The following is a 24,629-nucleotide window of genomic DNA, read 5'->3' on the forward strand; positions in this document are numbered from 1 at the left end:
GTATATTACTTTCCTCTCTGTTGGCAGTAAGTCCTGGTAAGTACAGGTATGCCAGCAGAGGTTATGGAGGTTTTCCCTCACACAATTGTGAGGTGCCCTATGTATGGAGGGGAGTGGCTGCATGCTCTGAGTCCCTAGATAGTGACATCAGGGATGCGCCTGCCTCTTGAAGTATATAAGGCACAACACAGTTAGTTATAGAGGGTTCCAGCATCTGTGGAAAGCTGCTGGGAAGTAGTGTATTCCCGCAAGGGGAATGTATGAACAGTTTGTGACCCTAGTGAAGTAACTAGTGGTTCAGGTTGACTAGACAGTCTGTCTAAGCCACTCTGTGTCCAGGGACCTGGCGCAGAGGTGATCTCCCTAGGAGAAGAGGGAATCCCACTTCAATACGGGAGGTAGTACCTGGCAAAGGGACAGCACGGAGAAATGTGCGGCTAGAGCCGGCAGCTGCATGGGGCAGTCTGCTACATCAACATATCCAATAAAGATGGCCTTGTTAAAGATATCCCCACTGTGTGAGTGTGAGATTACTCTACAGTGGTGGTCACCACCGAGAAGGAGTTCCTCACCAGGACCATCTCCCTGCGGAAGCATAGATCCTGATGAGGTGGAGGCGCTGCACGTGATGTAAGTTGGACTCGCACCCACTACCTCAGCTACCTGTCCTGATGACATCCCCTAATAACACCAAGCGGGAGACTCAGGAGTCCTGTTACTTGCAGGTGCACCAACATACACGACCTTGTAATGGGGACTGGTTAGACCACACGGGCCAATATGAGATTGGGTGGGTCAAACAGGAGGGGTCCACCCGTTACATATATATATAACGAATCATAATATACAACAGAATAAAGGTCTAAAAGAGCATGTGCACAGTGTATGTGTGGTTCTATTGTATGATGCAATGTTAATAACTCTGGGTTAATAGCTTCAAAAAGAGACTAAGAAATAAGTAGAGAAAGACGTATAACATTTTGTAGTTTAAGTCTTTTATTTCCAATTTACAAATACAATCAGTACGGACCCTCCTTGGGATCTATGTATCATGGGTAACAAATATTTGGCCCAGATTTTAGGCAGACATTTTAAATCTGGAATTCCTTTTACGTAGCAACTCAGATTGTTGCCGTGCGCGTGAAGCGCCACGTGGAACCTGTGACATTTCTGCGCACGTGGCACGTGATTAAATATCGCAGACTTGGCAGCCGTTATTACCCGTGTTAATACGTTGGAAATCAAGAAATAACATGATAACGATCGCAGACGTTACATTGGATACTATGAAGGCGCGTGTAATACACATATCTTGTCAGCGCAGAATAACAAATATTGTAAAAATGAGGCTCATTTGGTCGTTGTATGCTCCTGCGCTATTTTGTTCCAGATACATAAATGCGTCAATTTTATACTCCAACTTTTTCATGGTGTACAAACAAACCCGGGAATCATGTGTCCCGGCGCATAATAAAAACGCGCGTTTGCATCAAATATTGTAATAATGAGGCTCATTTGATGGTTGTATCCTCCTGCGCTATGTCACACGTTGCAGATATAAACGTAAAACATTGCTTTGTTTCACAGCCCCCTCTGGGGGAATGGGGGTACCACACGCGGCTGTTTGAAGCATTGTCAGCCGAATATCCTCATTGACAGCAATGTGATTTTTGTCTGAAGACGGCCCCAATGGCCACTTCTAACCGCAATTGGACATTTGGTTGCGGTTAGAGTAGGGGGGTTAAGGATAGGGGTTAAGGGTTTTAGGGTAAGGGATTAGGAAAAGGGGCAAGGAGTTATTGTTTTTAGGGTAGGTGGTAGCGTTAGTATTAGGGGGTTAAGATGAGGGGTTTTAGGATAAGGGGTTAAGGTTTTTAAGGTAGGGAGTAGCGTTAAGATAAGGGATTTTTAGGGTAAGGTTTGGGGTTTTCTTTGGTGGCTGAGCAGCCAGCAGAGAGATGTCCCAGTGGCCAGGTGGGTGGCAGATAATTGCCGGTGGTGACACAGTCATGGCAAAACGGCTGCAACCAAATGTTACAGTGCTCTTCGGGTTGGATAGAATAAGGGCCTTTCACTCGTAACAAATGGAAACAGATATCAGACTGATACAGGATTCAAAAAAGAGAGGAACTCCTCTTTCCGGGGAGTTGAAAACTAGTTTGAGGCAATAATTTGGGTAACCCAAGTTTGGACTTGGGGGACAGAAGCGTACAATGCTGGGAATGAGGTGGAACAATTTAAATGTCCCCAAGACACAATGCCAAGCAGGGTCCAGATTCCATTCTTCTGGCAAACAAGGGGTCCTCCAGAGTCACTCTGAAAGTGGAAATGAGAAATGTAGTCACAATTGCCCTTTACCTGTCTGTGGGTCTGGTCTACATACACTCAGTAATTACCTGTCTGTGGGGTCTGTTCTACGTACACTCAGTAATTACCTATCTGTGGGGTCTGGTCTACGTACACCCAGTAATTACCTGTCTGTGGGGTCGGATCTATGTACACTCAGAAGACCCTAGGCTTGGACTGGTTGCAAATAACCTTTTGTCCTGTATTACTAAGCACAGCATTTGATGGGTTATAAATGTTTGTCAGATATCTCTGGCTTGTGTAGCACACATTTGTAATTGTGTATATAAGAAGCTATTTATAAAAAGACCTGCGGAGCCTACCCTGTGCAAAATCTATTTATAACCCCTCCCCCCCAGCATCTCCCCTGTGCAAAATGTGGGGACTACTAATACAAAAACACCCTCCCCCGATTTATCCCAATACTTTCATTTGGATTATTTTTCTTTGATAAATCTTGTGCTGTTTCTTTTTTGTTGACTGATAAATCCCCCCTCCTTAATTTATACGCGCCCAAAGGGTATTACATGCCATGGGACCCTTTCCTTTCATGTAGAGATGGGCCCCTGAGTTTTTATTTTAGTTTTCCTTCTAAGGGGCCTCTTTTAGAGGCCATCATAAAACATCTCACTGGGCCTGTTTTGTCAGTGTAGATATCACAGTAGAGATACAAAAAAGATTCCCCACTGCAGCTCAGTGATGTGTAGAGTGTGGTGCTAACTAGGTAAGGTAAGTATATAAGAACACGAGAACAGAAAACCTAGTTTGAGAGCACTCTATCACAATAAATACTTAATGAATTAATTAAAATTCTATAATGTCTATAAACAAATATAAAATACAGGGTATTCATTTTTCCTGCATCAGCACTGATCATAAATGTATATCAGTGCCGATGGCTGCTGGAAATATGCTGGCAGGAAGGCAATGGGCAAAAAGTGCTGTGTCAATATAGTACTAGGAGACAGACCTTCAATGTTCGAGGATTACTTGCTCTCAATGTCCAGTAAAAGCGCTTAGCTCTGGGTGAAGTACCCCTAGTCCCAGCGCTGGTGTCGGAGGATTAATCCTCAAGCGCAGAGCTCCGCAACTGAGTCTCTGTTTCTCTGTATACTGTGGTCACAGTGAGTTCTCTGCGCATATGTGAAAGATTCTTCCGACGCACGCGTTTCACGTACACCGCTTCATCAGGGCAGGTATATCAGGGGGGAGGTCCCAAAAGAGTCCTGATTTATATAGTCACTGGAGATAGTGTTGTAAGGTTAACCCCCTTGTTGCCGGGTACATGCAACCACACGAAGGGTTTCTTGATAAGACTTATTTATTGAGCCTTAAAAAATACAGCACACAAAAACAAAATAGCTCATCAAACATGTATCTTGAAAACAGACCTTAAATCAAGCTGTTCTCTCTCCAGAGTTTCTCCCTGCTCCAGACAGCATTCAATAAGACAGACCTTATAGCAGTAATATACTTCAGCATTTCAGTCCTCTCTCTTGACCAGCTAGCCTGCATGTGTGTACAGCCTGGGGGTTTTAAAACACCTTGATTATGCAGCTGGGACCCTCTAATTGTCAGGAGCTTCTCAGCTGAAAATTAACCTCGTCACTGCTGCACTGCATTTACACATACGTCTGCCAGGCATAGAGCTTGTGACGTTCATTCCCCCTGTCACATTCCTCCCCTGTTAGTGTGTGGCTGGGGCAACGCACAGCTGAAGCCAACCATCCACCCCTTCTCTAGAAAAGAAATCAGCATTGGCATTTTCTTTTCCAGGCCTGTGCTGAATCTCAAACGAGAAGGTTTGGAGGGCCATATACCACCTGGTCAACCTAGCATTGGAGTCTTTCATCGTATGTAACCTTTTTAATGGAGCATGGTCTGTTACCAATGTAAAATGGACACCCGCCAGGTAGTGCCTCAAGGCCTCGATTGCCCACTTTACTGCAAGACACTCCTTCTCAATTACTGAGTAGTGTTTTTCCCTTGGGAACAATTTTCTACTCAGATAAAGGATCGGATGTTCCACTCCCTCAAACTGTTGCGAGAGCACTGCCCCTAGTCCTATCTCGGAGGCATCGGTTTGTACAAAAAAAGGCTTATCGAAGACTGGGCTTCTAAGGATGGGACCCTCTGATAGACACCTTTTACCTCCTCAAAGGCCCTCTGGCACTCCCTTGACCATACCACTTGTGTAGGGGCACACTTTTTTGTGAGGTCTGTTAGTTGGGCTGCAACTTCCGAGTAATTGGGGATGAACCTCCGATAGAAACCTTCTAAACCCAACAGGGAGCGTACCTGCGTTTTTGTTCGGGGGGTAGGAACTTCTCTCAGGGCAGCTACCTTATCGTCTAGGGCCTTACTTTTCCACCATCCACTGCATACCCCAGGTACTAGGTTTCCACCTTACCTAAGGCACATTTCTTAGGGTTGGCTGTGAGCCCTGCCTCTCTTTGTGATTTGAGGACTACTATAAATGACAATGTCATCCAGATAGGCCGCGGCATAAGCCCTATGAGGTCTCAGTACTTTATCCATGAGCCTCTGAAATGTGGCTGGGGCTCCATGCAGTCCAAATGGCATTGTCACAAACTGGTATAAACCCATGGGAGTGGCAAAGGCTGTTTTGCATTTGGACTTTTCCTCCAAAGGTATTTGCCAGTATCCTTTTATTGAGTCCAGCGTGGATATATATTCCGCGTTACCAAGGGCGTCAATTAAGTCGTCCACCCTTGGCATCGGATATGCGTCAAACTTGGATACCGCATTGACCTTTCGGAGGTCCACACAAAATCTTACCTTCCCATCGTGTTTAGGGACCATAATTACTGGACTACACAGCTCACTGCATGATTCCTCAATCATGCCTATATGTAACATTTCTTGTACCTCCTTCACTACCAGGGAGTTACGGCTTTCAGGCAACCTGTAAGGACGAGAACGTACTTTTTCCCCAGGTGCTGTCTCTATCACATGGGAAACTAAATTAGTTTGCCCTGGTAAATCAGAAAAAACATCATGGAATTGTGTCATTATTTCTAACAAGTCCCCTTTATGTTCAGAGGACAATCGTCTACCCATTGGGATTTTCTCGTTACCACAGACGTTCCCCCGTGGGGGCTGAGGACCCAGGTCCGTTTCCTCCTCCACTGGGTGGGTGAATAGAGACCGCTGCACCTTCCAGGGTTTCAGCAAGTTCACATGGTAAATCTGTTACCCTTCCTGGACCCTGGTTGAGCAATCTCGTAATCCACATCACCCGTGCGGCGGAGTACTTCAAATGGGCCCTGCCATTTGGCTAGGAGTTTTCTCTCACAATTGGGTAACAATAACATCACCTGGTCTTCCGGGTGAAACACTCTCATACGAGCATTTTGATTGTAATGTCTCTCCTAACTGTCCTGGGCTGACCTAAGATTCTCCCTAGCAAAATGGCCGACCACATCTAGGCGCTTCCTAAGGTCCAATACTTATTGCAGGGTATTCTTAGAAGGGGACTGCTGTTCCTCCCAGGACACATTTAGGAGGTCTAGGATACCCCGGGGTTGGCGGCCATACAGCAGTTCAAATGGAGAGAATCCCGTGGAGGCCTGGGGAACTTCCCGCACTGCAAACAGCAGAAAAGGGAGAAGTTCATCCCAGGCTCTCTTCTCTGAATCTACAAATTTTCTCAGCATACCTTTTAGAGTTTGGTTAAATCTTTCCACCAATCCGTCAGTCTGTGGATGGTAGACCGATGTCCGAACAGACTTGACCTCTAGTAATTTTAGGACAGCCTGCATCAGTTTAGACATAACATTTGTATTTTGGTCTGTCAACATAACCTGGGGAAGTCCAACCCATTAGAACAGCTCCAACAATTTGTTGGCTACTTGCTTCGCCGTTGCTGTCCTCAGGGGGAACACCTCTGGATATCTTGTTGCATAGTCGACTATTACGAGAATAAACCTGTGTCCTTTCGCAGAAGGCTCCAGCGGTCCTACTGTTGCGGCCCCTTTTATACTCCTGCATCCCCGAAAAAATTCGGGGATGTTTTCCGTTTGTCACGAACTTTGCCGCGCGTCAGCCGTCTTCATCAGACAGCGCTAATAGCGCTAAACATTGAAAGCGCCCATGGCGCCCAAAGCAGCCGAAAACATGCTGCATCTGCCCGCGATTTGAAACGGCTGCAGGAGGTTAAAGGCGGCAGCCACTGTACCAAGTCTACACCAATCCTCTCAAAGGGAACGGACACTAAGGGTAAGGAAACCAAGGGGGCTGGTTTTTGTCCCTTCGGACTATTTAGCTGGCACTCAGGACATGCCGAACATAACTTAGCAATGTCGCTATGCATTCCTGGCCAATGGAAGCGGAACGTAATACGGTCCAAGGTTTTATGCCTACCCAGGTGACCACCCCAAGGGGCAGTATGGGCAAGGGTGAAGACAGTTTTAACAAACACCTTGGGAACCAATATTTGTCTTGTGACCTCCCCTGTTTGTGTCTGCTTGTTCACCCTATACAGGATATCATTCGACAATTCAAAATTAGGGAACACCATTACCCCTTGTGTATTCAATATCTGGTCATCAATCTTTACCACTTTATCATATTGTTTGGCCAGGACTGGGTCTTCCCTCTGCCTCTGGCGAAAATCAGGGAGACATAGCTCTGATAAATCCCCAGGGCCTATCTCTCCCTCCTTCTGGCCATCCCCAGTCATGACTTGTGACTTATGCCTATTAGTATGGCCACCTTGACTCCCAGATTTCTGCAACCAGTCCTGTTTGTCACAGCGTCTTTGCCTCCGAGTCTTTGGAACCCGGTGTCTACTGGGGAACAGGTCTGCCAAAAAGGGGAACAGTTTACCAGGTTTCTCCTGAGTCAGAGAATGAGGCTCCTCCTGAGAGACTGGAGCCATTAGGTTTGAAAAGAAAGGCCAGTCACGGCTAAGCAAAACGGGGGCAGGGACCCAAGGAGCAACTCCTACTTCGATCCTGGCCTCCTGACCTTTCACCTGTAGCAGGATTTTGGCCGTTTAATACCATTTTACATCACTATGTATACACTCTATACTCCATGGGGAGTCAAAGGAAAGCACGGCAGGCAGTAACAGTTCCCGGAAGACCAGCGTTTTTCCAGAGCCTGAATCTACAAGGGCCTGGATGGTTTTACCCCCAATCTGGGCTGGAAGTAAGCAGGGTTTGCAACTTCCTCTGGGGAAGGCCGAGGCGACTGTCCTGCTGAAGGAACAATCCATCTGAGGACAGTCCACATGGCGGTGGCCTTGTTCTCCGCAGGCGGAACATAAAGAGGGTTCCCTCAAAGGAGGGTGCTATGGATAGCGCTCCGCTGGACCGGATACTGGAGACCAGGCATCTGATGGGTCCTGTGGGTGACGTCCTCAGAAGTTCCTCTCATTTGGTGACAAGCTGACATCAGGAAGGGGGTGCCCGGCGTTTGGACCCCTTCCTTGTTGGAAGGACTGCTCCTTTCGTGGCACTTGGCGGTTGCGTATGGAGGGGCCATAGTTTCCCCGTTGTTCCGATCTCCCTCTTTGAGTGTGCGCAAGTGCTGGTGAAGTTGGTTCCGTCAGGTCCAGGGCACTCGCCTGATCCTCGGCCCCAAGGAAGTTCTCAACGAGTCGGACCGCCAAAGCTAGGGTTCCAGCTGCATGGCGTTTTACCCAAGAGCGTGCGGAAGGGGGTATTATCTGCAGGAATTGTTCCAAAACAACTTGCTCAAGAATTGCCTCCTTAGTGCGCTCCTCGGGTTGTTTCCAGCGAGTACACAAGTCCAATAACCGCTGAGCGAGGACCCGGGGCCTCATCTTAGCGGTGTACTTCAGGTTCCGGAACTGCTGCCGGTAGGTCTCTGGGGTCAGACCTAAGCGATCCAGTATGGCAGCTTTTGCTTGTTGGTAGTCCATTGCCTGATCTGCTGGGAGGCCCTGATATGAGGCCTGGGCTTCTCCTATGAGAAGCGGGACCAAAGCGGTTGCCCAGCAATCTGCACACCAGCTCTGTGCTTCGGCAACCCTTTCAAATGTCAGTAAAAAACCCTCTGGATCCTCGTTCGGAGCCATTTTCCTCAGGAGGACCGGGGGTTTGTTTGCAAGTTCTAGACTTGCAGACCCCTGGAATTGGGTCAGCAGCTTGGCCATCCGCTCATCCTGTGTTGCCTGCTGCTGGGTTAGGAGCTGGGTATGCTGCTGCAATAGTAGTTGGGCCTGCTCCTGCATTAACAGTCCCTGCTGTTTGGTCTGCTCCTTCATTAATAGTCTGGTCAGTATTTCAGTCCTCTCTCTTGACCAGCTAGCATGTGTGTACAGCCTGGGGGTTTTAAAACACCTTGATTATGCAGCTGGAACCACTCTAATTGTCAGGAGCTTCCCAGCTAAAAATTAACCTTGTCGCTTCTGCACTGCATCTACACATACGTGCACTGCATCTACACATATGCCAGGCATAGAGCTGGTGACGTTCATTCACCCTGTCACACCCCTATGTGCCGGAACCATGGCAGGATAACGAGCCCATATGACATAAAATATTATAGTAGCCATGGACTTGGTAAAATTCTCCCAGGCTGTAGTTGTTATTGCTGAGAGGAAAGTGTATTCCCCACCCAGCTTAACAATCCTAGCATCTTGGGGTAGTAAATATTGGTTGAAATAGTCACCTGTATAGTGATACTATTAAGGTGGGGCCACATGAATAAACGATGGGTAATTGGTAATCACAGAATTTCACAAATGATACAGGCTCTAGATAAATGGACTATACACAAAACCCTCAATGAGGCCAGATGGTGTAAGTATACCTAGGGTGTAAATCCATCTGGACTTCTTTTTGAGGTGTTAAGAGTTCCAGTCTCCACGCCTGATACCAATGGAGTATTAAAACATTGTTAGAAAAGCACACTTATCAGTGTATACCCTTGGGTAATAAGTATAAAAGAAATAAGTCAAAACCAATGTGGCTAAATAAACAGATAGGGGAGGAAGTGGACAAAAAGAGGAAGGCGTTTAGTTTCTTAAAGTCAGAAGGGACGGAGACTTTGTATCAGAATTATAAGGAATGTAACAAAAATTGCAAAATGGCAATCAAATGAGCAAAAATGGATAATGAAAAAAGGATTGCAATAGAAAGTAAGGTCAACCCCAAAAGTTCTTTACCTTAATAACAAAAAAATGAGAAAATAAAATATAGGACTCTTTCAGTGTGAGATGGGAAGGCAGATTATTGGAGATAAGGAAAAAGCAAATGTATTAAACAAATTCTTTGCCTCTGTGTTTACCAGGGAAGAATCAATTTCAATAGTAGTGCCACAGGAGGAAGCCACAACGTTCATATTAATGAACAATTGGTTAACTGAGGAAGAAGTTCATAAGCGGCTTGAAAAAATGAAAATGAATAAAGCACCTGGCCCCGATGGCATACATCCAAGAGTTCTGAAGAAGTTAAGTTCAGTAATAGCCAAACCATTATATTTAATATTCAAGGACTCCATTTTCACAGGCTCAGTACCACAAGATTGGCGTAAAGCAGATGTGGTGCCTATATTTAAAAAGGGAGCTAGATCACAACCGGGGAATTACAGACTTGTAAGCCTGACTTCAATAGTGGGGAAATTACTTGAAGGTTTAATACAGGATAATATTCTGGAATACCTCATGGAAAACAAAATTATTAGTAATAGTCAGCATGGATTTATGAAGGATAGATCATGCCAAACTAACATTGTTTGTTTGAGGAGGTAAGTAGGAATTTAGACTAGGGTAATGCAGTTGATGTGGTTTACTTAGATTTTGCAAAGGCTTTTGATACGGTCTCACACAAGAGGTTGGTGTACAAAATAAAGAAAATTGGACTCAGTAATAATATATGCACCTGGATTGAAAAGTGGTTAAAGGACAGACAACAGAGGGTTGTCATAAATTGAACTTTTTCCGGTTGGGCTAAAGTCGTGAGTGGAGTACCTCAGGAATCGGTACTGGGACCCCTGCTTTTTAACTTTTTTATTAATGACCTTGAGTTTGGCATTGAGAGAAAAGTCTCTATCTTTGCTGATGATACTAAATTGTGTAATAGAATCAGAGCAGGATGTAATTTCTCTTCAGAAGGACTTGGAGAGACTGGAAACGTGGGCAGGTAAATGGCAGATGAGGTTTAATACAGATAAATGTACGGTTATGCATTTGGGATGCAAGAATAAAAAGGTGAATTACAAATTAAATGGAGATATTTTGGGGGAATCCTTGATGAGAAGGATTTAGGAGTGCTTGTAGACAGCAGGCTTAGCAATAGTGCCCCAAATCATGCAGTAGCTGCAAAGGCAAACAAGATCTTATCTTGCATCAAACGGGCAATGGATGGAAGTGAAGTAAACATAATTATGCCCCTTTACAAAGCATTAGTAAGACCACACCATGAATATAGAGTACAATTTTGGGCACCAATCCTAAGAAAAGACATTATGCAACTAGAGAGAGTGCAGAAAAGAGCCACCAAATTAATAAAGGGAATGGACAATCTAACTTATGAGGAGAGGCTAGCTAAATAGACTTATTTACATTAGAAAAGAGGCCTCTAAGAGGGGATATGATAACTATATACAAATATATTCGGGGACAATACAAGGAGCTAACAAAAGAACTATTCATCCCATGGGCAGTACAAAGGACTCGGGCCATGCCTTAAGATTGGAGGAAAGGAGATTTCACCAGCAACAAAGGAAAGGGTTTTTTACAGTAAGGGCAGTTAAAATGTGGAATTCATTACCCATGGAGATTGTGCTGGCAGATACAATAGATTTGTTAAAAAAAAAGTTTGGACATGGTTTTAGAAAGGAAAGGTATACAGGGATATACCAAATAAGTATACATGGGAAGGATATTGATCCAGGGATTAATCCGATTGCCAATTCTTGGAGTCAGGAAGGAATTAATTTTTCCCCTTATGAGATATCAATGCATAATATCACACTGTGGTTTTTTTTTTTGTTTGCTTTCCCCTGGATCAATAAGGAAGTATATATATAGGATAAAGTATCTGTTGTCTAAATTTAGCATTGGTTGAACATGATGAACGTACGTCTTTTTTCAACCTCATCTACTATATAACTATGTAACTATGATCAATGCCTATGAAGGACATTGATCTCTGATCTTCATTGTGATGTATATTAACATGCTTAGCAACAGGAGTGTCTATGTTGTTGCGTATGGAGCCAACATGTTCTAAGATGTGTTGTTTAAATTCGCGCCACGTTTTGCCCACATATTTGATACAACATGTGCAAACACCCATGTAGATAACTCCACATATGGCGAGGACCGATAGATGTTTGGAAAACATTTATAGGTATTCTCAATATGAATACCTACAGCCTGCATCTCACTTTGGAGTATGATGTTACATCTTTACCCTTTCTGGACATTAATATATCCAAGAGCGACACCCATGTAGATGACTCCAGTAGAATTGCAGTTAATAAACTTGCAAATGGTGTACCTCCTGGTGTTGTCATGGTAACTGAACTCTTTAGTCACTGTTAAGTGTTGACATCCTTTACATCTTTGACAATGGAAAGAGCCTACAGATCGTGGCGAGATATGCGCAGGCCATATCGCAGTACATCGCTGCAGGTAGACAGATGAGGCCTCAACTGGCCTTCCAGTATGATTAATGGACTGTGTCCATAGATATGTCTATTAGTGGTTTTTAGTTAAAGTTCTCTCCTACTCACATGAGACCTAATGTAGTCTTGCGGTATATAGGAATCTGCACTTCCACTGTTATCATTGTGATATAATATATACCAAATTACAATTTTTACTAAAGGGATTTAAATAGGAGTGCACCCACCGAAAAGGATTTTTCCTCTCTTTTGTCTTTATATGTGTTGGCTCTTTTTAGCTTCCTAGGAAGCGACTATCCTTGGGTAGCACCCTCTCAGTATAGAGCGAGCGTCCATTATCTATTGGGTGTATTTCACAGGCTGTGAGTGAAGGAGATATTTGGCATGAGAATGCAGTAGAGTAAATGGGAATGAAAGGAGACAGCCTTGAGCTGAGCGCGTGAGTTTAGTAGTTGCATAGGGAGAGATCAGAGGCTAATATACATTGTAATATGGTCCAATGGAAGAAAAAAAAACATTGTACCTGGCAAGAGGAAGCTCCCGCGGCTCCAGCACAGATCATGGTACTTGAGATATTTCCACCCCAGCTCTTCTGACATTCACGGTTGGAAATCAATGGGAGGGAAACCTGCTGCAGTTTCCTTGGGAATTGTTTAGCTGGAAAAAAATCAACATGCTGCAACATAAAGCAATACTAAGCATCACTACCTATTTCCAGTTATCTTTAGTTTTGAGAACACAGAACCTTATTGGCTTCTAATAGTAATTACAGTTACTGACTCCAGTTGCCCACTAGTAATGATATCTAATGCCTTCAGCTCAAGTGGGGTATTACTATGGGTTACAGATGGGGCAGTACAAATATTAGGTCAACATATAAAGGATTAAATAGCTATCACCTCCCTCGTGAACTAACACATAGAAGACAGAATCATCTGTATAACCTGTATTTCATTCATCTTTACTTTGTTTATTCACTAAAGTGTCATACCCAACATTGGGGCCCATTCATAGAGTCGAGATACTGGTTATCACACCCGTTCCAGGATTGACTCCCATTGATGAATGGGCGTTAACACCAGAACATGTGCGATAACCCGAACCGGCACTTGATTCACGTGCTCCATTGATCATTAATGGCCATTTATGTGACCCCATTTAAGGCCATATTTACTAAGCTTGCGGCATAAGACGCCTTCAATGCTAAAAGGCAACTTACATCCCCATTTAAATGAATGGACCACAAGATGCCATAATTAACCCCGTGGCGTATCTCCAGAAGACACCTTACAGGCGCAGCATATTCATTTGTATGATTTATAAAGGGCTCAAATTACTAAGCCATGCGGGAAGAAGTCTTATGGTGTAGCGCTGCTTAGTAAACACAGCCCAGAATATTGATTCTTCCTTAAATAGACTCCAGTTGAGTTATTTACTAAAGTGTCTCAGAGGCAAAACCGGGGCAAAGAATTTATAAAAGGAAAAACTTGGATTGTTTCCAATTGAATTAATTTTCCTTGGTACTCTAAATCGTGTGCTTTTTTTGCCCCAGTTTTGTAACCCGGACATTTTAGTATTTCACACACCAAGGAAGCCCCCCAGTGCCCTAATAACGTACCCGGCCTGCCAGAGGCACATAGTCTGTGGGTCCAGCCATGCTAGAGTCCCTTCTCCTGTACTAGGCACTTGGTCACTTTCTAGGAGGTGATCGGACAGGCTGATGCCCCATCCACTTCCATTTCCGGCAATCCGGGCTGGGTTGCGTCATACGATTTTTCTCCCCTGGAGCAATCACATGACCGGGAAGTGCCAGAGCGCCAGTTGTACTCCGGTGCCCCGCTGGATATTCGGCACGCTAATGGTTAAAGCAGTTGTGCCGATCACCGCTACAAAACGAGCAAGTACCCATGACATACCTAGAACATCACGGGCTCTAGGTGCCAGGGCCCAAGACATGTACAGCACAATGCTCTGAAGTCGTTTCCATGTGCTGGAGAAGATGTTGGTTCAACTCTTCTCCAGCTTGGGACATTGAATCAGAGTGTAGAGGATAATATTGCAAGTTATCCAACTGAATGCTCCATATTACGGTCTGTCTTACTGGTTGCATTGATCTTGCCCCATCCACTGGTGACACATTTAAAGCCAGCTGAGAAGTCATCACTTGAAGCTTTGAGGCACACAGGGGACACGCGGTCGTTATATACAGCAGGGGTGGAGAGCTTCACCAGGAGGACATCATGCGCCCCAGTTTTATTGTCGAACAAAGGATGTTTGATAACCTGGAGTAAATGGAAGATCTATGATACTGGTGCAAAGATCTTCTGAAGAAGAGATCCATGGGATTCTGAAACTGTAGTCAATAAATGACGGTTCATTAAAGCAGGGTCTCAACTTCAGTCCACCAGCCCCCCCCCCCCCCCCCCAACAAGTCATGTTTTCAGGATATCCCAGATTCAGTACAGGTGGCTAAATCCGGCTCTGCTTTAGCACAGGTGACTCAATCAGAGGCTCAGTCGAAGACTGGAGGAGTCGACTGAGGTTCTGATTGAGCAACCTGTGCTGAAGCTGGGATATTTTGAAAACATGACCTGTTGGGAGGGGCTAGATGGCTAGAGTTGACCACTCCTGCGTTCAAGGGTCAGTCCCACGCACTGGTTTAAAAAAACTCTTAATAGTGTCATTTGCTCCCTTCAAAAAGATGAAATCTCCCTTAAAGTAACTGTTATTTATTTGTATTTTGGGAACTCTGAATTAATGCATATCTGCTATTTGTGTTTTTGTGTTTGACTAATGATGGCTTATTAAATACAAAAAAAGATTTTTCCTGTGTCACTGTCATGGGAGACCAGGCATTTACACCTTTTATTCTGGATCATACATTGAGAAAAACAAGATAAGTGAAATAAATTGAAAATGCATTTGCATGAAAAGGCACACACAGTGGAACACAAACTACATAAGATGAGACACACTTACTTGGGACCTGGGCCAAAAATTCCTAACTAAAATAGAATGAAATACAAGAGTCTTTAATTGACTGGGACTTAGCCCGAATCTCCTGGAACTCAAATCCGCATGAAGTTCCAGGTTCCACCGCTCCTTCACCTCCGGTAGACTTGAAATCACTTCACTGGTAGTTAGTTCCAAAGGTCCTGGAACTAAAATCGACTTGCAAACCTAGCCGCTATGGCTATGTTCGGTTTTCAGAAGTAGTTAGTTCCAAAGGTCCTGGAACTAAAATCGACTTGCAAACCTAGCCGCTATGGCTATGTTCGGTTTTCAGAACTTGGCCGCAAAAGTCGGGACTTAGAAAATATTTCACCTCGTATTTCTGAAGCCGGTGTCTTTGCTATATCTGTCGGAGCACCTTTTAAATGTTTCAAATTTGCCATTGCTGTTCTGGCGCTGAGAGTCTGCTGTCTGGATTGCCTGAGGGATTATTATAGTATTTCTCAGGTCATTCATGAAATCCGAGTGTGGGAACATTCTTACCAGCCATTCAGAGCGCTGTCAGTCTACTGAAGCCAGGCAAGCGGGGATTCAGAATCTGACGAAGGCATGCGCCAACATTGCACCTCTGCCACTTGGTATTCAGAAGCCACCTGCTGAGTTAGTCTCCTCAAAGTCTGGGTTGGGGCAAATGGTGGTCCGATGACTTCCATTCCCCCAAGGACGTGAGTACTTGAGCCTAACTCCGGTATCCAAATTGCTTTCACACCTTGGCAACCACTGAGGCTTTCATGTCCAGAGTCTAAGGAGACTTGCTGGCACCAAGCTTGGTAGCCAAATGGTCTCTCAAACTTTGGATCTGAAAGGCCCAGCTCATACTACTGTGCATAAGCATGTGACATTCAAAACACACTTTTTAATACAAATATACACTTTAAACTTTCTAAGTCTCCTGGTATGAGGAATAGAATAAGAAGTTGCACCTTTATTCCTACTAGACATATTTCCCACACACATTAAAAATAGACATAAAAATACCTCACAACCTTATGAATGGTTGGAGTACCCCAGAACCCCTATATAGGTTCTGGGGGGTCTGGGTATTTATTGGGTTTCCCCCTTAACCTAGGGACCCCTTGGCATGTTCAGGTAAACCTCACATCCCTATGCCCCATTTACCTTTCTGGTCTGTGCTGAAGCAGGGAAACCAGGCTGTGAGTCACGTAACTGTTCTGAAGGAGGAATTTTGACCAGAGCAATGTGCCTATATGTATCCGGGATTCCGACCTTATTCCCGGGTATATTTTTGGGGTATCCAGCGACTCTTGGCCCCGACTTGCTAGGCACATTCTGACAAGACTTTTTCTGCAAAACCCACCATGAAACTCATAGCCTAGCAATCTCTGCTTGCTGGCACACCTGGAAAGGTAAAAACACAAACATTCTTTATTGCACATTTTTACAGAATGTATGTACAATCACTGGGCTCAAGAGATATCACTCCTGAACCAAAATACATGGATCAGAGGTAATGAAATGGGCTGAAACCTTTATTGTGAGCCTGGTTACCCCTTTACTGTCACACCTCCCCCCACAAATGAAGGCTCTGTGGCAGTCACCACGTCCAGCGGCTCCACAAGCCTGGCACTTCTTGAGGTCTTTGGCTCACAAGAAATGTCCTGTCAGGAGAGTCCACCAGCCTTATCATGCTCACTGCCTGTGGCGGTGAAGGGGTTAACCAGGCCAATAATAAAGGTATTATGCCCGACTGGTTAACCCTAAACCTTGTTGGGACTGAAGGGGTAATTGTATGGTCAACACAATGCCATGTTTCCCCTATACACTATCTGTAATGTTCCTGTTTTGCAGCCCAGAAACTAGCTGCAGTCCTATTAATGTATGTTAGATGTGCAAATTGTGTTCGTGACACAAGGGGGAGCTTCTTGCGCTGTATCAAGCGTTAATTACATAAGCGTGTCTGAGGGCAGCGGCTACCTTGAAGCTGTGTATCACTTCCTAGACTGCAGACGTCTGAACCACAAACTCAACTGGATAAGTGGTCTGCGGTCTAAGTTGAAGTGCCTGCACGCAACAATGTATCCAGCCGTCTTGTTATCCACTTAAAGTGAATTGGTGAAGTGCGTCTGCTGTTACTGATCAGAGCCAGCACGGATACATTGTATGCCGGCTCGTAACCCAGAACGATTATAGGTCAAACCGCAACCCGCATAACAGTTCCTATTCAATTAAGTGGCTAACTTGCGCTAGGAAAGAGCTAGCACTCTAATTTTTGGAACAGAGTTAGTGGAGGGTGTAACATTCACATACATATCGTTTTTTTATTACACACGCTGTCACGGTTGTGCTCGCCACAAACCTGGGTCGGACCGCGTGGCTGAGGTAGGGTTGTAAAAGCACCGACCTTAGACCGCGCAGGCTGATCCGGATTGCGCAGTTCGTAGTCGTATGTAGCAGGATCAGGATAGGAGAAGACAGCATCGTCATTGTACAAGCCAAGGTCAGGACAGGAGACATCAGGGTAAACGTTGTTCAAGCAGGAGTTCGGCAACAGGTAGTCAGGAGAGCCCCGCTTCAGCTTAGGAGCACGGGGTTGGCCTCTGCGTGTGCGGCGACCATGGCCCATGGTACTGGTCACAGGAGGTGGTAGGCAGACCAGAGTAACACACCACCTAGCTACACTGGGAAACCAGTGCAACAACGCAAGAGTCCTGAGCGGGCTGGGGAATCCTCCGTACAGCGCAGGAACCAGGACACGGCCTCTGCATTAGGGAAAGAGCAGCAGGTCCCAGGAACCAGGAAGCTGAAGAACACAGGGGAAACCTCCGCTTCAGTGCAGGAAACCAGGAAGCTGAAGAACGCAGGGGAAACCTCCGCTTCAGTGCAGGAAACCAGGAAGCTGAAGAACGCAGGGGAAACCTCCGCTTCAGTGCAGGAAACCAGGAAGCTGAAGAACGCAAGGGAAACCTCCGCTTCAGTGCAGGAAACAGGAAGCTGAAGAACGCAGGGGAAACCTCTGCTTCAGTGCAGGAAACCAGGAAGCTGAAGAACGCAGGGGAAACCTCCGCTTCAGCACAGGAGAACAGGAAGCTGAAGAACGCAGGGGAAACCTCCGCTTCAGCACAGGAGACAGGAAGGATAACAAGCGGAAGCTTGTGGCAGAACAGTAAGTGATATCCGGAAAGGACTATGCTCGGCGGGGAGCATTGTGGGAAAGCAGTACTTAAAGGCCAGCGGGCCAATCCCCGGAGGGGGTGTGAAGGTACTGCTCCAATGAGTGAATACAAGGCTGGATTGCAGTGATAGGTTGCACAGCTGTAGTAGATACCAGAGGGAGTGTGTGGCAGTATTGCTTTGGTGAGTGAATCCAGGCTGCAGTAAATAACAGGAGAAGTGTTCCAGGACTGCACAGGTCTGCAAGGTAAGGCAAACTGTAAACCACAGAGTGGATTCCTTACAGTACCCCCCCCTTCACGAGAGACCTCCGGGCGAATAGGACCACCCATAGAGTTGGAGGACCAGGAATTGTTCCTGAACCGTCTAGGATTGAGGGTAGAGTCGTGGTCCAGAGACTCGTGGTTACTCCATAGTGTACCCCCACCCCCCGGTGAGAACTGCGGCCAGACAGGACCATCCATGGGTCTCGGGGACATCGAGTTGTTCCTAAAGCTCTTTTGGTGGAAAGGGGATCCGTAAACAAGCAGTTCCTTGGTGAGTACTGTTCTAGGATATGAGAGTGGTAGAAGAAACCTCATTGGTGCGTGGCTCGCCCCGCGAAATGGCTTGGGAATCCAGGACCGTGAAGAACCAGAGAGTTCCGGAGCAAAAATGGCAGAAGAACCCTCACTGGAAGCCCAGTCTTTAGTAAAGGAACCAGACTTCAGGATAAGTGGTATAGATAGTTTATTGAATATACCAGGGCGACCCTCGGGACAGACAAAGACTTGGCTGACCACTGTATGTTGGAATTTGCAAGGGACTTTTCCTCCAGAAGTCTCCCAGGTAATGGTTAGTGAGGGTATAGGGTGGGTGGAAGCATCTCCCGGTATAGGTATGGAAGGTGACAAGGCAAGCAGTAAACCAGGCATAGAGACCGAAATCTTGGGATACATTCAGAGGATTTCCAACTGAGAGGAAATAACAGGGACAACAGAAGTTTCCGAGGGAGAAAACCATGGTTTAGCAGGGGCAGAGAAGCAATCCACAGTGGAGCTCTCAAATACTGGGAAATCCTCAGTGGGAGATAGTATTGTCTGGGACTCAGGAATAGGCTTTGAGATTTTCATATTAGGAGCTTGAGAAAAAGGCAGAGCCAGGGTAGTGGCGGGAGGGAAGCTAACATCAGAAGCTGAAGTCTGTACCTCAGTGACAGGGACCTGAGAGACAACAAGCAGCACGTAGGAACTAAGAAAACTCTTAATGACAGACACCTTAGGAGCATAAGGAGTCTTTTCCGAAACTGCAAGGACCCTAACCACAGGGGTACTTAACCTGACAAAAACATGAATAGGTGTGTCTTCTAGTGCAAAAATTCTGATAGCAGGACTCCTAGCCAGTAGTGAGGGTGTCTGGGTTTGACTAATGAAAAAATCCGATGTATTGATAAGTGACTTAGAATCAATTACTGAGGTTGTAGACTTGCTGGACATGTGTGAAAAAATACCCTTTAAGACAGGAGCTTTAATTTTTTCCCAGAGTAACCCAATGGTTGCTGGGGCATATTTAGACGCAGTACTGAGGGACTGAGTTTTAGCAAGGGCAGGAAAACTAAATAGCTCAGATTTAAACCCCAGGACTTGTAATAGAGGCAGGATGGTCTCAGACAGTACTAAGGAAGTAACCACAGATATGCTGATCCCTGGAGGATTGGCCTGGGCAGAGAAATCAGGGGAACCCCCGGCCAGGAAAACCATTGTAGGAAGAGATTCAGAATCTGAAGGGGGGTTATTACTTCTCAGAGTCTCAGGACCAGTAAGACACAATACAGCGGGAGGAGAAACTGTGTGCAGGCTTCTTACTAGTATATATGTAAAAGCGTCACTTTTGAGAAAAAGCCGTGTGTCAGCAAACATTCCTGGGAACACAACATCAACCCCAGGAGGGACATACAGACCACTGTATGCTTTTAACCCTAAGCTTAGAGAAGAGGAGAACACAGACAGTACACGGGGGTTAATCATAACTGTACTGGTCTCAGAAGTAGGTATTTGGTAAGGAATGTCTGGGAAACCAGAAATGATTGCAGATTCCACAATGTGGGGACTATGCGCTGAAGCAGGGATCACCGCTCTCTGGACGACAGACTGGTTCAGTGAAATACCCGGGAGAAGGAACTCTGCGACCAAGCTTAGGGAAAAACCTGATTCCTGAATACATTTTACAGGAACCAGAACTTTAGCCGAAGTCTCCGGAGGCGAGACTGCGGAAACTTGAGCTGAAGCAGGGGATTTATAGCAAAGAATTTCTAAGGAATCCGTAAGGTTAAGGGAATCCTTCAATGCAACCTCTGCTGTCTGACTTGGGGACTCACCCTCTGAGGCTAGAACGAAGGCATTAACTTGGAGGCTGCCAGAATTTACAGGGGTTAATGCAGACAGTACCTGAGATTAGAACATAGGAAGTCTTCTCTCTGAATTGGGGGAGACAAGGGATCTCTCCTCTGGAGCTAGGGGCATGACCATGGCTGGCAGAGAACAGGGAATTATCAAAGGAGACTCAGAGAGCTGCCCCACAGGGGTTAATACAGAATTGACCCTGGGAACAGAACTTAGGGATTCTTTCTCTGACAGGGAAAGCGCACAGGACTGTCTAGCAGGGGTTAAAGCTGGAAAACCCTCAAGACCTGGAGAGAGGGATTCAGAGTTATAAATAGAGGAACTAAGGGACTTATTCTCTGATACTGGAACCTTAGTGTTGGTTAGAGAAACATACGTATACTCCAGGGGAGCCTCACAGACCTGATTGGCAGGGGTTAATGTAGACATAACATTGGAGTCAGGGAACCCGGGCATACAATCAGGGCTAGGGACCGTGGCAGTTACTACGTTAGGAGATATTGCTAATGGGTCCGTTTGGTCATCTCCCGGAGAGGGAGATACGTCCCCCGGTTTAGCGACAGGATTGGCAGCAGAGGGGAACTGCCAAACGGCAGCGTAGGCGGCCAGGAGGCGATCCTGTTTTAACAAGCAAATGTCCAATGCCAAGGAAAGTACATGCAGCGTGTCCTGAGCGTGAGCCAACATGACGAAAGGGTCCGATTGTACTACGTGAATGTCCAATGACAAAGCCAGGGCATTGAGAGTCATACGGGCGTTGGCCAGTTTCACAGGATTCACCTTATCCCAGGGAGAAGGGGAATCAGGGGAGAGAACACAAGTGGCAAAATACTGTTTTAAGTCTCTGAGGCAGGAAGCCTTACTAATAGGGTGACCAGATTTTGAAAATGAAAAACCGGGACACATTTTTTTTTTTTACATAACAGTTTATTTATTGAATTACACTTATACTTTACTACCATTAGTCCTTGTTACATAGTTACGCGTGCGTGCGTGTGTGTGTGTGTGTGTATGTGTGTGTGTGTGTGTGTGTGTGTGTGTGTGTGTGTGTCGGATGACCTCACTAATCGAACAACAACAAAAAAGCCAGATGTGAATGATTCTGAACCCCATAACCAGTGTCAGGACGCCCACTCTTCACAATTTCTAAAGCAGCAATCCCGCCTGGGATCTTATCTGAGCCGCAGTCCCTCAAGGTATTATACTGGAGGGGAGGTGTTCCCTACCTATCTTCCGATGTCTCCCGTGTGAAACTTGAGTCAGATCTGGAAGAAAGCAGGATAGGTTACTTCGGTGTAGGTATACGGCAATTAAGATAAGACATAGAGGGTGAGGGAGAGAGGGAGGGTGAGGTAGACAGGGAGGGTGAGGGAGACAGGGAGCGTGAGGGAGGCAGGGAGGGTGAGGGAGACAGGGAGGGTGAGGGAGATAGGGAGGGTGAGGGAGACAGGGAGGGAGGGGAGAGGGAGACAGGGAGAGAGGGGGAGAGAGAGAGAGGGGGAGAGGGAGACAGGGAGAGAGGGAGACAGGGAGAGAGGGGGTGAGGGAGACAGGGAGAGAGGGGGAGAGGGAGACAGGGAGAGAGGGAGAGAGGGAGAGAGGGAGAGAGGGAGAGAGAGGGAGACAGGGAGAGGGAGACAGGGGGAGAGGGAGAGGTAGACACACCCACTGATACACCCACTGATACAGCCACTGATACACCCACTGATACACCCACTGATATACCCACACACACGCACCCACTGATACACACACACCCACCCACTGATACACACACACACACCCACTGATACACATACACCCACTGACACACACACACACACACACACTGACACCCACACCCACTGACACACACCCACTGACACACACACCCACACACACACACACAGATACACACACAGATACACACACACAAAGATACACACACACTGATACACACACACACCCACTGATACACACCCACCCACCCACTGATACACACACACACACACACACCCACTGATACACACACACCCACTGACACACACACACACACACACACTGACACACACCCACTGACACACACACCCACACACACACAAAGATACACAAAGATACACACACACACTGATACACACACACACCCACTGATACACACCCACCCACCCACTGATACACACACACACACACACCCACTGATACACACACACCCACTGACACACACACACACACACACTGACACCCACACACACTGACACCCACCCACTGACACCCACACCCACACACACACACACAGATACACACACACAAAGATACACACACACACACTGATACACACACACACACTGATACACACACACACACACACATACACACACTGATACACACACACATATACACTGATACACACACCCACACCCACCAACTGATACACTGATACACACACACACACACGCTGATACAAACACACACACACACACACACAGATACACACAGATACACCTATACACACACACACTGATACATACCGCTTCCCCCTGCACCGCCTGCCAGCGACGGAAGTCACTGCTCGCCGAGCCCGTGGACCGGATGGGGGGGGAGAACCCGCCCGCCAGACCTGGCTTCGCTCTCTCCCACCTATCGGGATAAGGCTGCGCGCCTGGACAGAAGCAGGGAGTTTCCCAACAGCAACCCCGCACTGTCCCCATGCGCACGCGAGGGAGGGAAAGTGTGCACGCCTCCAGCCATCCGCCAACCCTGCTCCCCCCCACGCCTACCTCTCTACCTCGGGCAGCAGCAGCCACAGGGAACGGAGGCAGAGGGGGGGGAAGCGCCAAACAGCCAACGGCTGTCCCCACTCCCACCTCCCTGCCCGCACGGGGCGCAGGGATCGTGGTAGGAAGTGGAGAAAGCACCGCCCCCGGCATCCTCCAGCGAATCACCTGCAGCCCGTCATATTAGAAGCCCAACCCCCTGAAATTCAAAAAAATACTTACCGGCCCGGCTGCCGCATCCTCGCCGCCACCGCGCACCGCATCTACAGTACAAAACAAACGGGACCAGGGAGAAAAACCGGGACATTGCTGGGACGGACTGACAGGCGGGACAGCACAGAAAAAAACGGTACTGTCCCGGCAAAACCGGGACGCCTGGTCACCCTACTTACTAATGAGATCATTACGGCATTTCTTTTGCAAAGGAGTTAAACCATCAAACATACATGGATCCTCCATCAGGGGTAGTATATCGCACAGATATCAGTCTTGATACTGGGACTGGTCTACAGGTCAGGACAGGATTTCAGAAAAAAAACGTACCAACCCTCACCTCAGCGGGGTCCGAGTTTGTGGGGCCGAGCATACTGTCACGGTTGTGCTCGCCACAAACCTGGGTCGGACCGCGTGGCTGAGGTAGGGTTATAAAAGCACCGACCTTAGACCGCGCAGGCTGATCCAGATTGCGCAGATCGTAGTCGTACGTAGCAGGATCAGGATAGGAGAAGACAGCATCGTCGTTGTACAAGCCAAGGTCAGGACAGGAGACATCAGGGTAAACGTTGTTCAAGCAGGAGTTCGGCAACAGGTAGTCAGGAGAGCCCCGCTTCAGCTTAGGAGCGCGGGGTTGGCCTCTGCGCGTGCGGCGACCATAGCCCATGGTACTGGTCACAGGAGGTGGTAGGCAGACCAGAGTAACACACCGCCTAGCTACACTGGGAAACCAGTGCAACAACGCAAGAGTCCTGAGCGGGCTGGGGAATCCTCCGTACAGCGCAGGAACCAGGACACGGCCTCTGCATTAGGGAAAGAGCAGCAGGCTCCAGGAACCAGGAAGCTGAAGAACACAGGGGAAACCTCCGCTTCAGTGCAGGAAACCAGGAAGCTGAAGAACGCAGGGGAAACCTCCGCTTCAGCACAGGAGAACAGGAAGCTGAAGAACGCAGGGGAAACCTCCGCTTCAGCACAGGAGACAGGAAGGATAACAAGTGGAAGCTTGTGGCAGAACAGTAAGTGACATCCGGAAAGGACTATGCTCGGCGGGGAGCATTGTGGGAAAGCAGTACTTAAAGGCCAGCGGACCAATCCCCGGAGGGGGTGTGAAGGTACTGCTCCAATGAGTGAATACAAGGCTGGATTGCAGTGATAGGTTGCACAGCTGCAG

At 46.9% G+C, this 24,629-nt stretch overlaps 1 protein-coding gene across 4 annotated transcripts in view; it reads right to left on the reverse strand.

Moving 5' to 3' along the window:
* Positions 1–978: 978 nt before the first annotated feature.
* Positions 979–24,629, reverse strand: part of LOC142470112 (chymotrypsinogen A-like) — a 73,878-nt gene continuing 50,227 nt past the window's right edge. For all 4 annotated transcript variants that reach the window (XM_075577049.1, XM_075577050.1, XM_075577051.1 and 1 more), the window contains 3 exons: positions 14,069–14,249; positions 12,491–12,624; positions 979–2,316 (listed from right to left, as the gene is read on the reverse strand). In XM_075577049.1, coding sequence (XP_075433164.1) covers positions 2,155–2,316; positions 12,491–12,624; positions 14,069–14,249 — 477 coding nt within the window. In that variant the 3' untranslated portion in view covers positions 979–2,154. The remainder of the gene's footprint in view (positions 2,317–12,490; positions 12,625–14,068; positions 14,250–24,629) is intronic.

Source organism: Ascaphus truei, chromosome 19 (assembly GCF_040206685.1).
Source record: "Ascaphus truei isolate aAscTru1 chromosome 19, aAscTru1.hap1, whole genome shotgun sequence".
NCBI classification, from domain to species: Eukaryota; Metazoa; Chordata; class Amphibia; order Anura; family Ascaphidae; genus Ascaphus; species Ascaphus truei.